This window comes from Camelina sativa, chromosome 4 (assembly GCF_000633955.1).
Source record: "Camelina sativa cultivar DH55 chromosome 4, Cs, whole genome shotgun sequence".
In the NCBI taxonomy this organism is placed as follows: Eukaryota; Viridiplantae; Streptophyta; class Magnoliopsida; order Brassicales; family Brassicaceae; genus Camelina; species Camelina sativa.
In genome coordinates, this window is record NC_025688.1 from 9,450,915 (window position 1) to 9,452,017 (window position 1,103).

Sequence of the window (1,103 nt, forward strand, 5' to 3'; positions counted from 1 at the left end):
AGAGATAGGAACCTGCGGTGTAGTGGTAGCTTTAGAAGGTGGACATGTCCGATGATCGGATATGGCCGTGTTGGACTCGGCGGTAGGTTAAGTTTGCGCCGCCGTGTTCCGAACAAGAACTTGAGAGAGAGGAAGAAGAAAAAGAAGAGAGAGAGGATTAGGTATATAGTTTCCATTATTGAGTTGTTAATTTAATATGGAACATGTGATGTTAAAGCTGGTTTTATAGTGACGGTTTGAAGCGTGAAAAACTATAATACTAAGTCATAAGTGAGTGTGAGATTGGTTGGTCGTGTTACGTTTATGTTATAGTGATAATTATCGTTTTGGAAGAAGAAGAAAAAGAAGAGGATAATAAAAGAGTTGTAGTGATGTCACTGCCTACGAGAAATGAAACTGAATAATTAAGCTTCATGAGATTATAAGATCTTCATGTGACACGTGCTATGTTATCCATCATGTGATGTACTTAACGTCATTGCATATGTCATTGATCTATCAGTTTGGTTTCTATTAAGGTCATACACGGACCCATTGAACCAAACTTTGAGGGGAAGAGTTACAACATTATAGATGTGATGGTGTTCGGAGTGAATTCTCTTTTACTATAGAGATTTCCATATAGTTAAACAATTTTCAACGAGAGTAATTAGTAATTAAGAAAACATGCGATATTTATATTAATGAGTTACAAATACAGTATAGAGTTTTTTTATAATGGATAACAAAATATAGATTAATATCGCATGGCGCTTCCCTCCTTCGTAATGATAAAATAAAAAATAAAAATAAGAGATGAACTCATGGCTCCTTCATCTGTTGTTTAAAAACATTGTGCCTTTTGCTCAGTCTAAGTGTTTCTCGTGAGGGTTGCTCAATTGCCTTTCGCTGTGAGGAAGGATTTGCCTTTAGCATGACGGTCAGCTCCGAATTCAAATCCAGTTCCAGCTCGGCCCTGAGCGCCGGCTGCGATAGATATATCAATATATGAGCCAGATTTTTTCCTAGACATTCCGGTGAATAGGCCTGGCATAGAGGGGAGATCGATGTTGTTCCCAACAGGGAACTTCTTGGTGCACTGAGTGATCACCTTCACGTAAACC

The 1,103-nt window shown here is 38.3% G+C and overlaps 1 protein-coding gene across 1 annotated transcript in view; it reads right to left on the minus strand.

The window, feature by feature from the left end:
- LOC104780163 overlaps positions 668 to 1,103 on the minus strand; it is a 2,587-nt gene continuing 2,151 nt past the window's right edge. Inside the window, exon 3 of the mRNA XM_010504643.2 lies at positions 668 to 1,090. Coding sequence (XP_010502945.2) covers positions 875 to 1,090 — 216 coding nt within the window. The 3' untranslated portion in view covers positions 668 to 874. The remainder of the gene's footprint in view (positions 1,091 to 1,103) is intronic.